Below are 20,462 nucleotides of genomic sequence, written 5' to 3' on the forward strand. Positions count from 1 at the left end.
TGTGTGTGTGTGTGTGTGTGTGTGTGTGTGTGTGTGAGAGAGAGAGAGAGAGAGAGAAGGCAATGGAGAGAGCACCCAAAATAGAAGCCATATTCTTTTATTTTGGAAGTGGTGTGCCATCATTTCTGACATACTCTATTGGCCACACAGATCAGTCTTGGTACAGTATGGAAGAGAACTTCGCAAGGGTGTGAATATCAGGAAGCAGGGTTCATTGGGTGCCATCTTGGAGGCTTGGTTCCACCAAGGTTGTGATCAGGAGTTTGGATATTATTCCAAAGGGTTTTAACTGGGGGAGTGGCATAATGTGATTCATGTTTTTAAAATATCATTCCGGCTCATGTTAGATAATGGATTGAATAATGGTAGGCAAGAGTGCAAGCAAGGAGACTAGACAGGAGGTTATTGTAGCAATCCTGATGAGAGATAAGGAGGCTTCATCTGAGGAAATGACAGTTAAAAGAAGGATACAGACATTTGGAATATACTTTAGAAGTACCTAAGAGAATTCACTTTCTGTTCAACACTAAATGTTCATGTTCAATGTTAATGCATTAATACCCAGACTAGAACATGGTAGCTGCTACTTGCTTCATCCCTCATTCTCATTATTTATGAAACATCATGAACGATAAGGGTATTTTAACAGATTCAATCTCATCAAAGGGATTTTTAGTCACTAGAGAATAGTAAACACTTTTTCTAATACCTACACTCTCACACCTAAGTTGTTCAGTGTCATAAATGAGACATGGGCAGGGCTAAGTACTAATTTTGCAACATACTATATTTAATCTGAGTGGTATTAATAGCAATAAAACCAAAATTTATTGGGATCTTATTGTATGTTAGGTATTATTCTACGTACTTTAACCCTTATAACTGTTCTACAGGGTGGGTATTATTTGCCTCATTTTACAAGAGAAATTGATACTGAGAGAAGTTAAGTGACTTCCCTAAGATCACAAAGTAATTAGTTGAGCCTACATGTGAACCTATGTCCATCTTATTTCAAATTTCATTCTTTTAACCCATATGTGGTCTGCTGCCTCTATTACTCTTTGTTTTCTTCTGGATTTCATAGATTTCTCAACCATATAGTTTTTATTACCATTAAAATCAGTCTTTCCCTTTGTGATGAGTAAAAGTGTCCAACTACTCATCTAGTCAGAAATGGAATGGAATGTTTAGTGAAATGTTCATATATTTTTTTCAATGCAAAGATAAAGAAAACAGTTTCAGAATGTGTTTTGAATAGAAATAATACAATGTAATTAAATGTGGATATGATGTTATGAGGAATAAAGAGCACGAAAAGTCTCTCCTTCTATGCTTTTGCACTAGGTCCACTTGAAGCTCTAAGTAGGGAGGCTATTAACACAGGAACAAATCATTATTTTTTTAAAATGTAGTTTAGTTATGATTTTTTTGTTTAAAAATTATTAGATGGGTTCTATATGCTAGGTATTATAATAGGAGAATCAGAAATGTCTCATTTAATTTTCCTAACAAATTAGAGGTGGGAAAGGGAGAGGGGAAGGGGGGTTAGCAAGAAATTAGTTAAGGGGCACAAAGATTGATTACATTTTGCAAACATGAGAATACTAATTATCCTGATTTGATCACCACATATTGGTGATGAATTAAAAAAAAACTGTCAATAAAATAAAATAAAATAAAATAGTAGGAAAAAATAATAATGATTTTCCTAACAAGTGCCCCAAACAAGAGTTGTTTAACATATTGAACACAGGGGCTCAGTGAGGTTTGTTGGGTACTAGAAAATGGCAGACCTGGAGTTTGAATGAAGGCCTTAATTCCATGGCTGGCTCTTTCCACTTTACCGCATTGTGTTCATTAGGTACATAGCTTTGTGCTCAGCCTGGAGGTAGATACACAGACAACAAAAATTTATTATAATAACCAATTTCCTAAACTTTAGAACCTTAAAGACTATTTACTTGTAACATGCATCTAGTTCATAGGGAGGAATGTATTTTCCTTTATCTTTAGATTTTTTTCCTTTAGCAGTTGTAGTAATATTTATCATACAGGGCCTTTGTTTTCTTACCTGAAGTTATTTATGTTCTGTTTACTGCTAGCATCTAAGTGGTTTTTATATAACCTATGTTTTGGAAAAACTTTTTATATAAGGACAATTTCTTTTCCACTAGAAAATTGCTCTTTTAGATATATTGGAAAAATGTGTGCCAATCTTCTACTTCTATAGCTGACTTTTTATTTTGATTGTACCTAAAGTTACACAATTTGTTTCCACAGACTGCTTTTGAGAGAACTCTTTGTGTCCACTTCAATGCTTTTATGAAGTGACAAAATTTATATGAATTGATTTAAATGTTGTTTTTGAGAGATTCAATTCATTTTAGTACTTTCTATATCTGTTGGGGATATTAAAAAGTGTGAGTGATCTAAGTTGTTTTTACTTATTTTTTTGCCATAAACCCAAGACCCTTGGGATAAAACATGGATATTTGAGGAGATAATTATATTATTATTGAATCCTGCCACATTGCAAAAATTTTGACCACCATTTTCCAGGAAATTGCTTACACGATCATACTCGTAGCAAACATTTAAATATATTCACAGATCCTTCTTAATATGAAAGAACTTATTTTTTTTTCTGAAATAAACAGCAACCAAGAAGAAATAGCCCCCTGCAATACCAAACCGGTTTATTTCCTATCACTTCTCACTTTTAGATGAAGGATTGGGTAGTACTGTGAATCAATATATTTGCTGAAATTATCCAAGACTAGCAGTTAGTCTTTATTCTTAACCATGAGGAAGTAGGGGATAACTTAATTTCCATATTATATCACCTCATCTTCATGCTTCATTTGGAAACTGCTTTCAATCTTTAGTTGAGCCTACAGAAATAAACTCAAGTGGGATAAATCATTGACTAGCTACTTACATATTTATTTAGTCAAACTAAATTAATTGTAGTAAGTGCAGTAATATAGAGGATGTGAAATGCTTCCTTTTATTGGCTAAAGTATTACATTTGCTCCATTTTGTGCTGAATGTTGACAACGTTTGCTGAAAATTGTTTTCAGTTTATTGTCATTGTTTTCCTTACTAAGTTAGAAAAGTGTTAAAGGTAGATGGGTTATTAGAGACCACTTTTGATATTCATTAGAAAAATAAATAAGAATTGTTTTTCCAATAAAATTATGGTTTTTCATTTTTTAAAACAGGATCTGTTGTATAGACATTAAAATATTTAGAAGAGTTCATATTTTTTAATAGTCATAGAGCACCTGTATTAGTCTGTTTCTGTTGCTTATAACAGAAATATCTGAAACTGGGTAATTTGTAAAGAAATAATATTTATCGCTTATAACTGGTTTTGGTAACTGGTAAGTCCAAAGTCCAGAGAACACATCTGGTAAGAGCCTCATTCTTAGTGATGACTCTAAGTGCCACAGGGTATCATATGGCGAGAATGGCAGAAGCAGGAGAGAGAGAGAGAGAGAGAGAGATGGCTCTCCTTTTGAAGCCATCAGAACCACACCCATAACCACCATTAAACCATCAATGGATTAATCCATTCACGAGGGCATGGTCCTCACGATCTAATCACCTCTTAAAGGCCCTACTTTTCAATTACCATAAAAGGATTTCTCACCCTCTTAACACTGTCACAGTGGGAATTAAGTTTCCTAGATGAGCTTTCAGGGGACAAACATATCTAAACTACAACAGTACTCATATGGAATTTACAGAGAGAAAATGACTATACTTACCTCACACCCTCTTAAGCCATCACTATTCTCATATTTTACTTCCTAAGCAAATAGTAAACAATAATGAGTTCTGTTTAAGTGAAAAAGATGAAGTTAAACAAAGTCTGATTATTAATTCATTATCAATAGAATTGCCATCATATACTTGTGGAATACATCTTGATCTATGCTCTAGAGTATATTTGATAAGATATCTTCATCTTAAAATTTGGAGAAACCTCCCTAGAATCTTGCGTATTTCAACATTACACTTTAATTCCTTACAGTTTGAAGATTGGAGGAGAGGAAAGCAAAGTATATCTGTTATCTTAATAAATTTGCAGTAAGGAACTACATTGTGGAAATAAATATTTGATTTTAGGTGTTGTTTTGCTTTGTTTTCAGCCAGTCCACATTAGATTTATATATTTTTAAATTTTTGTAGCATAACGCTATTGGAAATTGAGAGTGACAAATCTGAAAATGTACACTGTGACTTCAGGACTGTTCATTTTAATATAAAGCTTTATTGGAATACTTCTTTTAAATATTTTCAAGCTCGCCCATCTAGCTTTATGTACAAAAACGTTCATATTAGTCCATTTTGTGTTGCTATAACAGAACACCTGAGACTGGGTAATTTATAAAGAACAGAGGTTTATTTGGCTTACAATTCTGGGACAGCTGCATCTGGCATGGGCCTCAGGCTGCTTCTGCTCCTGGCGGAAAGCGGAAGGCAGCTGGTGGGTACTAGCAGATCACATGGCGAGAGGAAGAGATCACATGGAGAGAGATAGAGAGAGAGAAGTAGTAAAGTCTTTTAAACAACTAGCTCTCGAAGGAATAGAGCAAGATCTCACTCAGAACCCCCATCCCCCAGGGAGAGAATCAATCCATTCATGAGGGATTCACCCCCATGACACAGCTTCCAACACTGCCACATTGGGGATCAGATTTCCACATTTGTTTTGGCAGTGATAACACATCCAAACTCTATCAGCGTACATGAGATTCCTCCCCCAAACTCTGAAGTAAACTAACAGCCTCATCTGAAAAACCTTATAGCTCTGGAGAAACAAAAAAGTAGGCCAAATATAGAAATGCAAAAGGGAACTTTATTGAAAGATACTTCATCCAGGTGCTTTATAGGAATGGCAATATCCAGAGCTTTTTATAGATACATAGTAGTTAAGGGCATGAATAAGATCATGAATCAACACTGCCCAATTTCATATTCTAGCTTTACTACTTAAGCTGTTTGACTTTATAGATTTTGTTTGACATTACCTAAATAGTTGCCACAAAGAAGTAAGATTTTGTCTGTAATAGAGTCTATTTCATAAACAAACTCTAAAGATTTATAGCAGTAGGGTGAGATATAGAAAGAAGCTATCATGCCACACAGGCACTTTTCAATTACACTTAAAATCAGTGTACCCTATGGAAAGTATAAATGAGACTTTGAATCTAGATCATCCTTCATTTATACTTCCTGAAAAACACGTTTTCGTTTTATAATCCTGGTGAATAGTTTTAGCTTTAAATATTCTATAAATCAGTGGAGTTTTAGGGATACTTCCAAATGTATCTTTTTAAAAAATTTTAACGTCTCAATATACATTGTAGTTGATTTTCATGACCCTTTCCCCATTCCTCTTCCCTGGTTTTTATCTCCCCTCTCCCCCACATCATATCTATTCACTTGTCTTAAAAAGTTCAAGGAGTTGTTATGATTGATGTGTATTTAAGTCTCAGGTCTATCGTGAGCATTAAATCTGTCAATTATGTGAAGATGGATGGTGGTTTCCATAACAGGGGACTAAACGGTATTAGGTAGAAATCGTCAAAAAGCAATTTCACTGCTATCTTAAAGTAGATGACCTTCAGAGTCCCCAGAGATGATTGCTAATTTTGTCAGCTCTGCTTTCTTGTTTGTTTAAGTTTAGGTTCTGTTTTTAGGCTACAGTTTTTCAGTTCTAGCTGGAATATAAGGAAAAATAGTTGAACAAAATCTTAAGAAAGGAAATTAATCTGTGCTTCTAAAGGTTAGAAAATTTTGTAACCATTTACTTAAAAATGTACTTTAAATTCCTCTAATTTCAGGATTTTTTAGTGCATCTCTTTTAAGATAAAAATTTTATAATCATCTTAATAAATCATGTGTAGTTTTTGTGTTCAGCCACTCCAATCTTTTTGGAAGTAAGGAAATTACAAATAATTAATTTTTGTAACAGCAGTAAATTCAAAATTAGATTTTTGATCCAAATGCGGTGCCTAACATATAGAAAATTTTTAAAAAGCCAGTTTATGGCTATTTGCTGCTGTAATTGCAAGGGTGACGACTAAATAAATGTTTCACCAAAGTTTCAGAGGCTTTCTTGGGCCAAGGTAGCCAATCATGTTACGATTTACTGTGCTGGATACTGAAGATTAATACAATGAATAAGACATTCTTTAGTCATGATTAGTGAAAACTGCCCTCTTATCACAAGTACAGAAGCTCCTGTAAAATTTAAGAAACAAAACAAGAGATCCTGTTTGGATTTTATCTTTCTAGATATAACAACTTTAAGATAAAAAATAAAATTAAATTAACTGATATGTGGACAGCAACCTGTGTGGACGAAGTGGGAGAAGGCAACACCAATGCCATGAAATCCTTTGTCTTGGGCTGGCCCACAGTGAACTTTGTGGCCACTTTCAGGTAAGAACCACAGCTTGTTCTGTATTTACCTGGGTTAGCTACTGTGATAATTTCTTGTCTGGAGAGAAAAATTGAATAAAATCTTGTTCCTTTAATTTTTTAAAAGAAAATGTTTTATTCTGCTTGAGTACTCACTCGATAACTCATGTTTTGACACACACCCCTAATGAAAATACTTGTGTGCTTTATGTTTCTCCCAAAGAGCTTTTAATTAAAATATGTGAAAATTAATGGTAAATATTGGGAACTCCTGGGATCATTTTCCATCATTATAAAATCATTATTAAATGTCCAATTAAGTTTGACTAACTGGTTTATACTGACAAACTTTCTAAAGAAAGTTTTTCATTATATAAATTAATGTCATGACATACTGGGTTGCCTGAATTGTGTATTAAATCTGATTTAGTATCTATAGAAATATAATAATCATAAGCAAATTTATGAGTTTAAGGAGTAAAAGTTAGTTTCCCAAGACTCCCTTTTCAGCTGAGATGGGGTTGGAGAATGTATGAATACGAAGTATTTGTCCTCTTACCCTGAACATACTTAATTGTAATTTTCAGTTAGAGTGAACAACCAAAATTCACACCTGTGAATTTTTAAACAATGTGCCCCAACTCCAGTATTTATTTTACATTTAAGAGTTAGTATTTATCACATGCAAATGATGCTCTTCATTCTGCTTCTCTTCACACTACCACCAAACTCCTTAGGCACCATTCTAAAGCCACGTAACTAAAATTTTCCAAGCTGTTAATTTTCCAATAAAGGACAGGCCTGCCATTATATTCTGTTTTGCAGTATTGGCCTACCCCAAGATTTTAACAGCTTATTTGGAAGAAACATGTTTTTGTATCATTCTCTGCATGATGTATTTCTGTAGTTAAAAGGACACTTCAAAAAGTTTGTGGAAAAGTAGAATCGAAAGATTATATGAATCTTTCCATGAACCTTTTGAAGTATTCTCATATTATCATTACCTATTGCTTAATCTTCTTGGAATTGGAAGTGAAAGGAAGCAATTTCAAGTGAGGGATGTGACTACACGATATTCTTAATCAAGGATTTTCCATGAAACTTTTTTCTAAGAAGAGGGGAAAATGTGGAAACAAGTTTTACATACATTGTATTGCTCAAACTATGGTTCTTTGACCAAGTGATCAAAGTTAACATTACCAGTGATGTCATGTAGATATCATATACCCCTTGATATCATGTGAAGAGAAAAGCAATTCATCTCTGTGATATTCCTACCCCCGAAACCATAATCTCAGTCTAATCATGAGAAAAACATACAGCAAGCACAAATTAAGAACATTCAATAGGTTACCTGACCAGTACTCTTTAAAACTGTGAAGGTAAAAAAAAAAAAAAAAAGGCAGACAAACAAGCAAACAAACAAAACAGGGAAAGACTGAGAAACTGTCATAGACCAATCACTAAGGAGACAAATGTAATGTGTTATCCTTAATTGGCTCCTAGAACAGAAAAAGATCATTAATTAAATAAAAACAAAACTGGTGAAATCTGAATAAGATCAAGAGTTTAGTTAATAGTAATGTACCAATATTGGTTTCTTAGTTTTGACAAATAGGCCATGATAATGTAAGAGGATAACATTAGAGGAAACTGGCACTGGATGAGAAGTATACAGGGAACCTCTGGGTTATCTTTGTAACTTTTCTGGAAATCTAAAATTATTTCAAAATTAAGTTTATTTTTTTAAGAAAGTAAAGTGTTGAGTTCTGCCTCTGGAATGCAGAGTGAGGTCTCAACCGACTGACCACCCTACAGATAACAACTGTAAACTCTGAATAATATACAAACAGCAACTACTGAGGGTTTGGGAGACTGAACAAAAGTTGGAAGATTTGGGAGAGGCGTTGAAACTTGGAAGAAGGCACCACACTGGGTGCGTTTCCTATTTTTAAGGCTTTAGCTTGAGGTCAGGCTGCAGTCACATCATGGTATGGTGCTACCAAAACTGACAAAAACCCACAGTCTTTCTGGGCTGAAGAACTAGAATATGAAGTCCAGATCAACCACAGTTATTGGAAAGCAAAAGTAGAAATCTCAAAAAGGAGTGCATTAGAGAAGGGAATCTCCAAATTCTGTGTATAGATACTGCCCAAGTCTGTGGCTGATTGCTGAACCGCACATGCATGGGATAGACTCAAAGCACCTTCAACCTAAGACTAAAAGAATTGAACTGAGCTGCTGCCCACCACAGGTAAGTTTGAATTTGTAGCTTCATCTAATCAGGTTAGTTGTCTGTTAAAACAAAAACATCAACACCGTTTTGCAATTACAATAGAATATGGTCTCCAAAACAAACATTCGTAATGTCCAGAATACAATCTAAAATTTCTTGACATATGAATAACAAGGAAAGAGAAAAGATAATAAAAGCCAATCCTGAGATGACCTATGTGTTGAATTACCAGAAAAGAACTTTAAAGCAGCTTTTTTAGGTATGCATGATAGATAAAAGGAAAATTCAATTGAAATTAATGAAAAGATAGGAAATCTCAGCAGAGAAAAAGAAAATATAAAAAGGACCAAATAAAAATTCTAAAACTGAAAACTGCAGTATCTCAAATAAAAAATCTCCCACATGGCCTTCCTTGCAGAATGGAAATGAAAGAGGAGTCAGTGAATTTGAAGATATATCAGTTCAAATTGTCCAATCTGAAGAACAGAGAAAACAAAGATTTTTTAAATGAAAAAATGTATCAGAGACTTGTGAAAAAATATTAAAAGATATAATATATGTATTAATGAAATCTGAAAAAGTGGAGAGAGAGGGTTTGGAACAGTAAAGAAATAATGGTTAAAAACCTCCCAAATTTGGTGGAAGACAAAAATGTACATATTCAGTAAGCACAGTAACTCCAAAAGGAAGTGTATGAAGAAAACTACACCTGGCCATGTTATAGACAAATTTCTGTAAATCAAAAGAGAAAATTCTTGAAAGCAGCCAGAGAGAAAACAATACATTACATATAGCAGAACTGCAATTTAAAATTTTGTGAGATTTTTCATTAGAAACCATGAAGGGCAGAAGACAGTGGAACAACATCTTTAAAGTGTTCAGACAGCCCAGCAACCACCACCGAGCACTGCAGGAAGCGCCATGGGCTCTGGGCCATGGGTTTCTGGGCCAAGATATTTCCATCCATATGCCAAATTTCTCTTCAAACTCTTTAATCTCAATATTAAGCATACTTTCTTAAGTATGGCCCTTTTCAACTGCATAAACTTTCTAAGATAATTTATTTGTATGGCCCTTTAAGCTGCAAAAATACTCTGGGAGATAATTAACCCAGTTTTTCTGGTGTGGAAACTGAGGCTTAGAGAGATTAAGTGACTTAGGATCACCTAGCCTGCATATAATTTGGAAACCAGGTGTTTGAATTCCAAATCAAGTTGTTCTTTCCACTGTAAGAGATACCTCCCACTGGTATAATACCATTTGTAAAAGAGCAGTAAATGAGGACACTGGTTCTGTCTTGTATCTATCCAAGAGGATTTAATAAAACCACACTTGACTATGTAGTTTTTCCTAAAGGGCATTTTCACAGCAGGGTTATCCAAAACACAGTTGTGCCGCGGTTGCAGCTTACATGTGTAACTACATCAGTAACAACAGGCTGTTGATATTTTCACCTGGATTGACAATCTTAAATATGCTAGCATAGTATTTTACATGGTTTAATTTTTTTTCTCTCATTTTCTTTGATTGCAGTTCTCCGGAACAAAAGGAAAAATGGTTCTCTCTCCTTCAGAGGTACTTTTTCAGTATATGTGTTTTTAGTCTTTAACCTGTAATAAATGAATTTAAACCTTTTCTGCAGAGATGTTCCCCAAACTATTTTCCTTCTCTTTGGTAGAAATTGTTCATTTGTCCTCAGAATAAGCTGTTGTTTAGACTGTACATTAGCTACTACTTACTGTAAATAATGTTCTCTCATTACATGTATTTCGTACTTTCTAGGAAGGAGAACATTGAGGTCTAGTTAGATCATTTGAGACAGAATTTAGGTAATAATCTCTCCCATCTCTTTCTGTTGTCTCCAACCTACCAATTGGAACTAACAGTTTCCTCAAAGTATATACCGTTTCCACAAATTCAGAGCTTTCTGCTGAGCACCTCAAAAATGAATTATTATCCCTGTTATTGAACATACAGACTAAAACGGTCAACTTAGGCACTTCTGTTAGACCCACAATTTTTTTCCCCTTTCTCCCCTCTCCTGCTTCCTAAGCAATGGGATAACCAAGATTTACCCTCTGCTGGAGAGCTAAATGAGAAGTCCAAAGGCATTGCTTTGGTTTGTCCTAGTTAAAAGTATCATATATGTTCCTGTACTTATTAGTAAGGTGCCAGATCTGTCCAGAGAAGACAGGGAAGCTTTGAAGATAAAATATCTCCCAGAGGTGCCTTGAGCTGATTGTGCTTCTCAAACCTCATCTGACATGAATGTCCCATTCTTTTTTGTGCCCATGCCTAATGTCCTGATTTTTAAAAATTTCCTTCCAACCCATAATGTAATGTGAGTTTGCTTAGTCTTTCCTTCTGCCTTTTTAAAAATGGCATATAAGTAGTATATTGAGAATATTAGCAAAATCGATTGATTTTTAAAATAAGCCATTAGCGAATTCCATCTGACTCAGTGTTGTTTTGGGTTGTTGTTGCATTTGATTAGATACATCAATCTAGAGAAAGACAAGGACTACCCGAAGAGCATTCCGCTCAAAATCTTCACCAAGGACATTGGGAATTGTGCCTATGTAAGTGTTTCTAACCCAGAAAATTAAATTCCAAGTCCCTGCATAAGGCAGAACACCATGAATAAAAAGAGAGACAGGCAGGCAAACAGACTGTGTGTGTGCTATAGGAGGAAGGTGTTTTGAAATACGATAGGGGGAAAATGCATTTTCCTGGATATATTTATGTCTTTGTATATATGAAAAGTAAACCTAGCAAAAATAAAGCAAGAAAGATTTATATTAACTACAGTATTTAACATTTACACTTGGAAAGAATATTGCTTGTCAGATGTCTTTTTCCTCCCTCTGGCCTGAATGTTTCTCTGGATCTTTTCAATAGCAGCTGCAGAGGCTTTTAGTAAATCTACTTCCACAAGGTATTTCCTATTAGTATTATGCAATTTTTTTCCAACTTATCACTTCTTAAGTAGAGAGTGGTTTTGAAAAGTTTTTCATTCTTTAAGTTTTTAGGGATTGAATCCCTCAGGTTAATAAGTGGAAGATCTGAGAAAGATGATATTTATAGGAGAATCAGCATTTTTCTACATCACGGTATTTATCATTTTGGTCAAATTAATATTAATTCTTTAACCATAGTTGTTATGTTTAATTTGATGACTGAAATTGTAGTACAAGGGCCAAGATGTTATCAGTGATGAACAAGACGGAAACTTAGGAATGTTTTTATGATCTTATGGACTGTCATACTTCACAGCAGCTCTAGATTACACTGGATAGCTTTATTTGTGTGTAGAAAATACATGCAAAACAGTTATGTTTGGGAGAAAAGGAAAAGCTATGCAAATGTTCTGACCAACTCCTGAGTGTGAGATATCGCTGCTTGAGGAAAGTACTCAGATTTTTATGGTATGAGACTACAGAGATCTCCTGCAGCAAAGTCGGAAAACAACAACAACAACACTGTTGTTTCGGCCTGCTTTCATTCAACTGTTGTGGCAGTTGGTTACATTCAGGATTTTCATGGAAAATCCTTTAACACTTTTTTTTTCAGTATATAGAAAGTGTGTGCTTGAGAAAGGACTGATGTCCCCCATTTTGAAAGAGAAGACAGGAGGTGTGGTCAGGTTGGGTGTTCTGTTTTTATCACTAGTACCCTTTATAAGTCAAGGGTGCTGTGACACACTATGTCCTTTGCTCTCTGAAGTAGCTTTTGTGGCAGGACTCTCTTTCAGGGAGCCCTGCTTCCAGAAAGAGTGATTTCCCCAAATAGGAGTGCATCTATGGGAAGTATTCTTTATCCTTGGTCTTCAGTTAGGCACAACCTGTCAGTGAGTTCTGCTAATATGGAAAAGAATTGCCACATTTTCAGTTTTGTCTGTTTGTTTTGTTGTTTGTTTACTAGCCAAAGAGCTGTATCTGCCGAAATTCATTTTTTTTTGTCTACCAGAAAGGCGAGCAGGAAAAAATACACTTCCTATAGCACTACTTGGAACATATGTGCCTAGTGTTAAGAAAAACCATTACCTTAGAGACCAGGTAATTGGGAGGATAGATTCTTCACTACCAAAGACTTCATGAGAGATTTTCTTTAAATTGAATCAAATGGTTTTCAGACTTGGAAAAAAAAAAGAAAAAGAAAAAAGCAGAAGCCTTTTTTGAAATTATATGTCAAGTTACAAAGCTCAGTATGTAATATAACTATGCCACTCTGGTAGAAAACAGGCACCGGATTGGGCATTCCAAGCCCTTTTTGTTGTGCTCTGAGACACTTTTGCATAATCTTTGGGATAGAAGGAGGACAATTGGAAATCAGTGCACTTAAAAAAATTTTTTTTACATAAAATTCAATTAACCAACAACTTTTAAAGGCAATTTGTCATGTGAAGTAATTGACTTATTGGGAAGACATAATATAAGGGAACAGCAATTGATGAATTATCAGTGGATTTCACTTAGCTTTATTTTTATATCATTTTTGCTTTTATATTATTTTTTCCTTTTATGCTACTTATTTGTACCATTTAAGCCCTTCTATCAGCAGCCCTGATCACTTATTTATCTGATAATTATCATATATAAAACCTATGTGCATAGCAAAAATATTTCCTTTTTGATAACACAACACTGTCTTATATTTACATAATATATTCTGGAATGCAGTGAGCTCTATAGATAGCCCCGAATCTTCTTAATCCCTTTTCTGTTTGTAGCATGCAAATTGTCTATTTTTAAATAGCAATTCTCAATGTGGTTTAGCACGGAGCTATTACAGATACCCTATTGAATGGCAGAGTTGTTAATAGAATTGAGCTTTCTAAAATTTTCATTTTTTTCCTAGACTCATCAGTTTTAAATTCTCTGAAGATTTTCACAATAAGAATCTTAGTAGCCACAATGCCTAACACATAGAAAGTGCTCAATAAATAGCTGTGTTTTAAAACTCAAAGCTTTAAATGTCTTTCCTAACCAATTCTTATTCTAATTTTACCTAAACTAACTTTATACCATGCAAAGAAATAAAATCCTACATTGTGAAAACAGTACTAAGGAAGAGATAGAAAGAGATTCAGCTCTCTCCCTTTTTTATTACCCATTGCGCTATGGAAATACAACTATGGAAATGAGGCAGAACACCAGCCTCACTGAATTTTTTTTATTATACTCTCTATGAAATATATTTAGTCTTCTCCTTACTTGCTCTTACATTTTGTGAGCCACACATCCTTTATTTTGAGAGAAATAAATGTTTTATTAAAGGGCATCATATATAAGGAAATGAAAGTAAATTATAGTCAAAGGTTTATATTCTACTTAAGTCATGTGCTTTACTCTGTCCACACTTGAAATCGGGTTTGAAATTTTATTTACAACCACCTAAAGGAAATCAGGATTTGCCTTTGGATAATCATTTGACAATTGTTATTTGTTCACCTGTTTTAAAATTCTTATTTATAGCTGTATTTCTTATTTCTTTTTTTTCTACAGTCTAAAACTATAACAGTAATGAATTCAGATACAGCGAATGAAGTTATCAACATGTCATTAACAATGCTAAGGATAACTGTAAGTTACTCTGCTAGATATTCTTAGTTGAAAACAAACCTTGATACTTTAGGTTCATGTAAATATTATCCCTTCCATCATAAGACAGCTGGTTATTAGATATACCCAAATCATATTTTATCCCCAAAGCATAGAAAATAAGGACAGTAAATCTTTAATATTAGTTTAAAATATGGATGCTATCTTCCACTCTTATTTTAAAACTTGTATGAACCAAAAAGCATAAGATTGGGCTATAATTTTAGGATGATATGTATTTTTATTGTATATACTATATACATCTACAAAAAAATTTGTTTTGGTGTAAGATTCTTAATAATACAGTTTCAACTCTTTCCCTCCTTTCTACTTGTCAAATTTGACAGTTCTCCCTACCTAATCATCCTGTTATTATCCCAAGACACAATTAGTCTTAGGATGATGAATTCTGAAGGATTTGCTCTGTAGTAGAATTTTTACATAAAGAACACATGGCTAGAAGCCATATTGCCTGGCTGCAGGTCCTGAGGATAAGATGCCTGGTACTTCTAATGAACTGGTAAATAAAAAGACAAGCTTTTAATTAGATCATGGATTTGAAGGGCTTTAGTGTATACTCCACATTTTTCATTTTGCTTTTAGTTTCTGCTCCTGTTTTCTGGGACAGAGGTTACCATTTGAAATTGTTTTAGAGGAAAATATTGAAATGTTTGAGAATGAGTTGGGGAAAGAGAATTGGAAGGCTCTCCTCATTGCCTCCCTATCAGTTATATAAACACCACATAATGAGTACTTTTATTACAGAGAGTGATTTTCAGAAGGGTGGAAACTAAGGAAAGCACTTGAACAACACTATTCCTTGTGTGAGATTCCCCATAAATTTTAAAACACACTGATGTGACATGACACATGTTTAAGACATGCCATGTGTTTCAACTTTCTAGTATACGGTGCTATAGTAAGCCTTTAAAGAGCTCAGGGTTTACCCTGAGCTCTTTAAAAATTTGGGATTAAAAAATCTCAATATTTAAATTTAGTAATGTGTTTTAAATGTAATTAAATTTATATGTAGTGAGTAAAGCAGGCATCTCTGCATTGATTTCTAACCTGTGTGAATATGTTTTGGAAGAAAGTGAATAGATTTAGGGGTAGGAAGGGAGATTAATTAATGACAGGATTCATTTCCTTATCTGTATTTTTCTTTTGGATAAAGTGATCAATCTCCTCAGACCCAAAAATAATTCTATTAATTTAATAAGGAATTGAGGCTATTTGAGTATACCTGGTCTAAGAGATGATCACAGTGTTTTTAGACACTATATAAAAAGAAAGGATTTTTATTAGGTTGCTCATTCCATTTGAAATATAATTTTTTGACTAGTGATGAAGTAACAAACTATGTGTGTATGGTAGAGGTGGCAGTCTGTAGAGTATTCTCCATAGCCAAGACCCTCCATTATAAGGGCAGGCCTGTGATTGCTAATCAGAAGTTAAAGTCAAGAATATGAAATACTGCCAACAGACTTGACTTTATCTGTTCTGGCTTCTTTTAAAATATATTTACCTTATTCCTCCTAGAGGAATATAACCCTTCCTGGGTTATAATTCTACTAGTGAAAAATTTTGTTTTATTGTTTTCCATGACTGGGCCTATTCTCTAGATTGAATTCTCATTCTTTCTGTGCCCAGGACTGGACTTGCCCAAACTAAAGCCAATGTAGACTATGCCAACTGCCTATCTGCTCAAAGCCTCTTGGTCATTCTTCTCCTGCTCAGAAGCAGCTGAACTAAAATCAGCCTTTGATATTTTACTTCTTAATGATACATACAGAAATGTTTGTGGCTTTCTGGATAACAAGGTTGTCTTTGCCAGGGACATGTTGAAGGTTAAGTCTGATATTCTCTGAGAAGTCCAGAGACATAGCAGAAGTCAGGACTCTAAAGAAGAGATTAGCCTTTTAGAACCAGGAAGTTTGTTCTTCCTTTGTAAAAAGATTTAGTCAAGATTTCCCATTCCGTGGGCTCCCTTTATATCAAGGGCCTGATTCCATTGAACTTTGTGGATCCCTAGCCATCACTGGGGATTGGGGGGAGAGAGATGGGGTTTTCTTAAAAAATCATAATCACTCCCGTGAACCTATATAGCATTTACATTGTCCCCAGATTTTTCCTTTGACGAAACATAAAAATGCAAAAAAAAAAAAAAAAAAAGTCCTCATTGAAGTACCAAATGTTGAAGATTTGTTATGACTTTTAACTCTTTTATCTCCAAGGGCTCAGAGAGAGATTACCAGTTATGGGTCAATTCTGGCAAAGAAGCGGCACCATACCCACTCATTGGTAAGTTTCTGTGAAAATCTAAGAGAACTGTAATTAAAATTCAGTGAATACTAAGTGGCTGAGAGAATTAGTCGTATGGTCCGAACTTTAAATACTATGAAATGTTAAATCTCATATGAAGAATAAATATCTACCAAACATTTCTGTGTGTTAGACAAAATCTCTTTGCTCAAGCAGCTAATTTTATAGTTGGGAAGAAAAATGTGAATTTTCTTTTTTTTCACTTTATAAACAGAGCTAGCTTGCCAAACCTTTACTTTTTTTCTGTAACACAGCAATATGTATTTCCTTTTCTTCATACACTTATTTTTATGTTCAGTTCTTGGGATTTTCTGTTCCCTTTCCTATCTACTATTTTGCCTCTCTGGAAGACCAGTCTATAATCCAGTCATGCATCTTAAACCATCAGTGAGTGTGAAATACCTGCCCTGTGCCAGGAACTTTTCTAGGCATCAAAGAAAATGGATTAATCCATTTGAACATATAAATCTTCACTGGCTAACCTACTACCCCTTCACTAACTTACTTTGCTATTTCTGTAGCTCAATTACCCAGCATTTGATTTGAGGAGTATTGGTATATAGGTTACACCTCACCTTATTTAAATCATTTTACTTAAAAATGTTTTTTGATCAGTAATTTTATTCAGAGTGGTGAACAGAAACAGAGCAATTAAAATGAGGGACAATATCTGTAGCAGATTTTGAGATGATGAACACAATGAGGGTGATGACGATTTCTGTTAACAATTGAAAAATGCTTACTACCTGCTAGACATTGTGAAAAGCATTTCACATGCATCATCTCGTGCAGTCCTTTCATTTATCTGTGAGGTCACTGCTGTGTAATCAGTGTTTCAAGTGATCTGAGTAATCTAAAACCAAACTTTTCTACAAAATGTGTATGCCTAGAATGTAGAAAGTGATCATGCATAAACTGAGGACAAAATTGACTTATTTCAGGGTTTTTTCCCCCCTCTATCTTAAAATTTTATTTTTATTGAAATAGTTGATTATACATATTTGTGGGGTACAGAGTGGACTATCAGTATTTGTGGACAATATATGGTGATCCAATCAGGATAATTAGTGTATTTATCATTTCAAAACATAATTCTTTGCGTCCATTAACCAATTTCTCCCTAATACCCCTACCCCTTCCTACCTCTAGTAATCACAGTTCTGTTTTCTACTTCTGGAAGTTCAATGTATTATTGTGATTGTAGTTTCTTTCTTTCTCTTTTTTAGTTCTCACTTAATGTTGCCATTTTTGTAAAGTCAATGGACAACAATTAAAGTTGTCAAGTTTAAAAAAAATACTTAAAATATGTTTTAATAAAATACATTAATTTAATTAAAACTAGGTGGATGGTAACTTTCAAGCTGAAAACATCTCCAAGCTTCATTACCAGCTCTTACTAAAAAACCATGGAACATGACGTATGATTGTCCCACGATTGAATAGCAGTTCTTATTTGTATATTTGGGGCTGGCTGGTTAGCTCAGTGGGTTAGAGTGCAGTGTTATAACACCAAGGCCAAGGGTTCAAATCCCTGTATTGGCGATATACCAAAAAATAAAAATAAAAATAATTGTATATTTTAATGTGCCTTGCAAACCTCAATTGTAGATGAGCTGCTGGCTATTTAGATAAATTGATTATTTTATTGCTGTTATAGAAGCCTTCTTTTTTTTTTTTTTGCTTAATTCTTAGAAGTTGCTGTATTGCTTCATATTAATCGAATATTGACATTATGTGCCTGTGCCAGGTAGAAAGGAACAGTAAGCATTTACTGAGTTACATTTAGTGATAAGTCAGCAATAGAAGGGAACTTACTCCTGTGCTTAAAAACTCTGCAACCCAGTAGTGTTTGAGCTTTACACTAAGAGGCTGCAATTACTTAGAGTATTAAAGAGCAAAAGTTATGTTGTGATCAGATGTGCAGGGTTTAGCTTTTCTAGTTTGTAAATTCCTTTTTGCATCTGTTTCTGTGTTTCTAATCCCCTGCAGTCTTCCTTCTGATTATTGCCTATGAACACCAGCCTCAGAGGGCAGCAGTGGGAGGGAAGCATAAGTCAAACCAGTCTCAATGCTCTTGAGAAGCTCTACTTATATAACTAATAAAAACTAATTAAACATTTTTCAGTCAGACATCTTGTGTTAAATAATAGTAAAAATAGTAATTCTTGACATATATAGTTCATTGTCCCTATTATTTAAGTAATATTAACCACCAATGTTTACTTATTTGATCTTTACAATACTCGTGTGATAGGGGTAGGGTAAGTATTTTAAATCATGCATTTGAGGCTGAGAGAGGACGGGGATTTGCCGAAGGTTTATAGATCCGGTTAGTGTCAAAGGAGAAACTAGAATACCTCTAAATATTCTTATATGGAGATAGGAGAAACCAACATTATGCAACTCACAAACTGACCTGTACATTCACTCCACACTAGATATTTTTAAAAGACTTTTTTTCTTCCTTCCTTTCTTCTCGTCCTTAAAACTATTTTGGTAGGACCACCTCCATTATGCAGTGGTCTCCAACTATGAGAGTGCACATGGTGATCATTCAGTCAACAAAAGGATTCTTTATACCAAAAGTACCAGGGGTAAATTGCAGTACATTCCAGCTTGTAGCACACATGCTCACAGTATCAGCCTGTCTGAAGTCTACATTTAGATTTTTCTCTGTGTAGGGCATGAATATCCTTATGGAATTAAAATGAGCCATCTTCGAGACACTGCACTCCTGACACAGGGATCAAAGGACTCCACCACACCTCTCAACTTCCAGGAGCCCTTCCTTATGGAACAGCTGCCCAAAGAGATGCGGTGCCAGTTCATCCTGAAGCGCAGCCGTCTGGCTATGGCCCAGCAACTGAGTGGTGAGTCGCTTCTCGTCCTTCATAGAGCCATCTTTCAGCAAAAGTTTTCATTCCTGGACACACATTTTGTACAAATGAAAAGACCCAAACTTCCAGCCAGATGGGGTGATTTTTCTTTTGAATTAGCTAGGAGTTTTGAAAGGAAAGATGGAGTTTTAGAAGAAGATCATTTTATAAATCAGCAATAGGCATGATTGATGTAACCAGCAACTAAGAGCAATACAGTCTATCCCTTCTTTCTTCGCCATTCTTTCCCCTTTAACCTTATGGCCACTTCAGAGTCAAAGGCACTAGGCAATGCTGCAGGTGCTTCAATACCTTCTTTGTACTGTAATACACTCCACTGTGTGTTCCCCCTAACTGGTCACAGTATAAAAAGGAGGCTGTCAGTGATGGATGTCAGAAGACTCTGATGCCCTGCCTGGATCCTGGGACTGATAACTATGTGAAGACTAGGATGATTTCTACAAAAGTCTCTCCTTAGCCTACCATTTGAGTATTAATTTCCTGTGAACAGAGCTGTCTCTTACCTCTGCATTATAAAGACTCTAGAATGATAAAAATGGTGTCCAACATAATTTACCCTAAGCCAAGTTTGAGTTTTAAGCTCTCAGTCTGACATTAAGAGTGTATGAGAAATAGAAAATGGATACCAGAAACTGAGTGGGATAGTAGAAAATGGATGCTAAATTTCTACAGTTGCCCTTATCAATTTGAACCAACTAGGGGGTCCAGTGAACAGTGGAATTGCCTTTGCAGATGAGCAAACTCGGGCCCAAGGAGTAATAAATTTAAAGGCATAGCATGGACCTTGAGAGATCACTGAAGCCACCTACCTGCCACATGACAGATTTTAGGCATCGTCTGAATGCCAGATGAAATTTTGAAGTACTTCATCTGTGTGTGATCCAATTGATATAGCATTAATGAAAAAGTAGCTCATACTGTTTTTAACCTCATTGTAGAATGACCCTACTTTAAGAAAAATGTGTATGTAGCAAT

The 20,462-nt window shown here is 34.8% G+C and overlaps 1 protein-coding gene across 1 annotated transcript in view; it reads left to right on the forward strand.

Annotated features, from left to right (window-relative positions):
• LOC134375081 (rho GTPase-activating protein 20-like) overlaps positions 1 to 20,462 on the forward strand; it is a 111,267-nt gene that overhangs the window by 68,063 nt on the left and 22,742 nt on the right. The window contains exons 4-9 of the mRNA XM_063093234.1: positions 6,307 to 6,453; positions 10,202 to 10,243; positions 11,163 to 11,247; positions 14,173 to 14,250; positions 16,503 to 16,569; positions 19,272 to 19,460. Coding sequence (XP_062949304.1) covers positions 6,307 to 6,453; positions 10,202 to 10,243; positions 11,163 to 11,247; positions 14,173 to 14,250; positions 16,503 to 16,569; positions 19,272 to 19,460 — 608 coding nt within the window. The remainder of the gene's footprint in view (positions 1 to 6,306; positions 6,454 to 10,201; positions 10,244 to 11,162; positions 11,248 to 14,172; positions 14,251 to 16,502; positions 16,570 to 19,271; positions 19,461 to 20,462) is intronic.

Source organism: Cynocephalus volans, chromosome 4 (assembly GCF_027409185.1).
Source record: "Cynocephalus volans isolate mCynVol1 chromosome 4, mCynVol1.pri, whole genome shotgun sequence".
In the NCBI taxonomy this organism is placed as follows: domain Eukaryota; kingdom Metazoa; phylum Chordata; class Mammalia; order Dermoptera; family Cynocephalidae; genus Cynocephalus; species Cynocephalus volans.